This window comes from Nanorana parkeri, unplaced genomic scaffold (assembly GCF_000935625.1).
Source record: "Nanorana parkeri isolate BGI_ZX_2015 unplaced genomic scaffold, ASM93562v1 scaffold748, whole genome shotgun sequence".
Taxonomy (NCBI): Eukaryota; Metazoa; Chordata; class Amphibia; order Anura; family Dicroglossidae; genus Nanorana; species Nanorana parkeri.
The window spans coordinates 381762-382517 of NW_017307016.1; the positions used below are offsets into that span (position 1 = coordinate 381762).

The 756-nt window shown below is 58.9% G+C and overlaps 2 protein-coding genes across 2 annotated transcripts in view; one reads left to right on the forward strand and one right to left on the reverse strand.

Annotated features, from left to right (window-relative positions):
• The window catches only part of LOC108793428 (WAP four-disulfide core domain protein 3-like), an 18924-nt gene extending 18771 nt beyond the window's left edge, over nt 1–153 (forward strand). Inside the window, exon 6 of the mRNA XM_018564377.1 lies at nt 70–153. Coding sequence (XP_018419879.1) covers nt 70–153 — 84 coding nt within the window. The remainder of the gene's footprint in view (nt 1–69) is intronic.
• A 336-nt stretch (nt 154–489) lies between these two features.
• Nucleotides 490–756, reverse strand: part of LOC108793429 (josephin-2-like) — a 6402-nt gene continuing 6135 nt past the window's right edge. The window contains 1 exon segment of the mRNA XM_018564378.1: nt 490–721. Within this exon segment, the coding sequence (XP_018419880.1) occupies nt 515–721 (207 nt within the window). The 3' untranslated portion in view covers nt 490–514.

Consider the following 756-nt stretch of genomic DNA (forward strand, 5'->3'; position numbering starts at 1 on the left):
GGAGGGCTGTTCAAATAACCACACAAGTCCACTTCCTGTATAGTAGAGTTTCATTTGAACCTCCGGCAGGGCGTCCCTAAGCTGGGTGACACCCGGAGCGGAGACCAGGTGACAGCCCATCGTAACGTCATCGCGCATGCGCTGTCGTATTAACGCCTGCCGGCGGCCATCTTGGTGAAGGACGCCGGCAGAGAGAGGAGGGGAAGTTCACCCGACGGGACTAGGTATGCCGCCGGGTCCCCTCCTGTCACAGTCGGGCTCTCAGTCCATGACCGAGTGCCCGACTATTCATAGGGGGTGACACCAAAACGACGGTCAGTCATTTTGGTGGCACCCGGGTGTGCGGGCCGCACCCCCCCTTGTGACGCCACTGACCTCCGGTGCGGGTGATGGGATATAAAACATGAACACGGCCTCAGCTCCTCTCATTTGACATGATATAAAGATGTTGCCGATTTCCCCATCAGCAGGGAAAGGCGGACCAAAGTGGAGGATTCTGGGAAAGAACTTGCTCTCACGTGGCGACCTCCTCGTTGATCCACAGCCGGCTCTCCTCCACCTCCTTCGTCACCACCAGGAGGATCTCGCAGGAGCCGCGGGTGATGCAGCCCTGCAGGAAGTCCCTGCAAGAGGGAAAAACAAAACAAAACAGGGTGACTACCGGCTGATACGGCACCGAGAACCTGTCATAACATGGATGCCAAGTGCGTGTCGTTGTCCCCCCCCCCCCCCCCAGCACACCACCGCCACACCAGG